This window comes from Panicum hallii, chromosome 9 (assembly GCF_002211085.1).
Source record: "Panicum hallii strain FIL2 chromosome 9, PHallii_v3.1, whole genome shotgun sequence".
Taxonomy (NCBI): Eukaryota; Viridiplantae; Streptophyta; class Magnoliopsida; order Poales; family Poaceae; genus Panicum; species Panicum hallii.
The window spans coordinates 66,742,262-66,744,194 of NC_038050.1; the positions used below are offsets into that span (position 1 = coordinate 66,742,262).

Genomic DNA, 1,933 nt, shown 5'->3' on the forward strand with positions numbered 1-1,933 from the left:
ATGAGCGCGGGAGGCGGCACCAGCACGCTTGGCGGCGGCGGCGGCGGCGGCGGCGGCGGGGGGCCGAGCGGCAGCGGCAGCGGGGGAAGCGGCGGCGGGCCCTGCGGCGCGTGCAAGTTCCTCCGGCGCAAGTGCGTGAGCGGCTGCATCTTCGCGCCCTACTTCGACTCGGAGCAGGGCGCGGCGCACTTCGCGGCGGTGCACAAGGTGTTCGGCGCCAGCAACGTCTCCAAGCTGCTGCTCCAGATCCCGGCGCACAAGCGCCTCGACGCCGTCGTCACCATCTGCTACGAGGCCCAGGCGCGCCTCCGCGACCCCGTCTACGGCTGCGTCGCCCACATCTTCGCCCTCCAGCAGCAGGTAGGATATGATGCTAGCAATCGGATCGATCGCCAGTTCATGCATGATCGATCATGCCTAGTAGTAGGCCTACCAGTGTTCGCATGATTTCCTTCGTGTTATTTGCGTGTGGATCTGGGCGTTTTTCTGAATCCGCCCGGCCCCGAGATAAGATTCTGGAGCGGCCGGGCGTGTTTCTTTCTCGAGGAAGGCAAGTCCCCTTTCATGAGGAAATCAACACTGCCAAGCCAAGCAACGGCAGTGCAAAAAGAGGCACGCCAAGCGCTAATCCGGGAGGCCTGCCTGCACCCGGCGATGAAGGATATTCACGTCTCATCCGACGCATCCCGGCCGTCCGATCCCTCCACTCCACCCGTCAAAGCCACGTATACACCGCATGCGCATGCCGCATGTGTGTGTATCTTGGGCTCGGCACAAACCAACAAGCAAGTACACTGTTACTGGTAGTGCATACTACTACTAGTACCCGCTTGGGTTCTTGATCTGACCCCTGAGGCCCTGAAAAGAATAGCTCCAGCGCCAATCTCGATCTAGTCCTCCTAGAAGATCCAAAACCTGAATTCTTTTTGCCAATCTTGCCATCTTTTGACACCTTTCAGTTCATTGCGTTTCTGCATTGTTTGCGTGACGCGTCCTTTGCATCTTTTTTATATACACATATGCGTCTGCGCATACATGATTGTGTGGTTTGAAGTTTGCACGTAACAATTTACTGTTGGTGTGCATGAATGTCACGTCCGGTGATCATTCCCCAGGTGGTGAATCTCCAGGCCGAGCTGACCTACCTGCAAGCCCACCTCGCCACGCTGGAGCTGCCGTCCCCGCCGCCGCTGCCGGCCCCGCCGCAGATGCCGATGCCGGGGCCCTTCTCCATCGCGGACCTGCCGTCGTCGACCAGCGTCCCCACTACCGTCGACCTGTCCGCGCTCTTCGACCCGCCGCCGCATGCGCAGCCGCCGCAGTGGGCGGTCCAGCAGCAACACCATCACCATCAGCACCAGCACCAGCTTCGGCAACCGGCGCCGTATGGCGCGCCCGTCAGGGGCGGCTCCGGCATGGCAGAGACCTCGGGCGCCGGCGGCGGAGACCTGCAGGCCCTGGCGAGGGAGCTCGTGGACCGCCACCGGTCCGGCGGCGTGAAGCTCGAGCATCCGCCGCCGCCGCCGCCGCACTCAAGATGAGCTGGATGGAGGGAGCACGCAATCAAATGTTGCGGAGAACAAGGTGATGATGAGTGGCATGGAGAGAGTTGGCGCGCGGCAATAACGAGGGAGATTGGGGTCGGTGACGGGCGATGGCGAGCAGGGAGTAGGTAAGCATGCAGCATTGGCCGGTTTTCGCGTATCCATCTTGTTGTTAACCAGCTGGGGTGCAATGGCGCCCACTTGCTTGATGTGTATGCTCCGGTTTGGATTTTCTCCAAGACAAACAAGAGTGCTGGGGATCGAGGGTAGTAGTGCTAGAATTGACATGTAGTAGGAACAGTATTACCTTTGTCACCGTTCCATTAATTGCAAGATTTTATGAAAGCCCCATGGTTCTATACTGCTTTCAGAACGAAGCTACTAATCTT

The 1,933-nt window shown here is 59.7% G+C and overlaps 1 protein-coding gene across 1 annotated transcript; it reads left to right on the top strand.

Moving 5' to 3' along the window:
* On the top strand, nt 1–1,933 carry LOC112877043 (LOB domain-containing protein 18-like). The gene is made up of 2 exons (XM_025941241.1): nt 1–360; nt 1,116–1,933. Exons 1-2 carry the CDS (start codon nt 1–3, stop codon nt 1,539–1,541), a joined length of 786 nt encoding a protein of 261 aa, XP_025797026.1. The 3' UTR covers nt 1,542–1,933.

Bases quoted from the DNA above. Each gene is read 5' to 3' on its own strand.
- LOC112877043 (XM_025941241.1), top strand. From the start codon at position 1: ATGAGCGCGGGAGGCGGCACCAGCACGCTTGGCGGCGGCGGCGGCGGC. The intron at 361-1,115 runs GTAGGATATGAT...ATCATTCCCCAG, and splicing joins TCTTCGCCCTCCAGCAGCAG to GTGGTGAATCTCCAGGCCGA.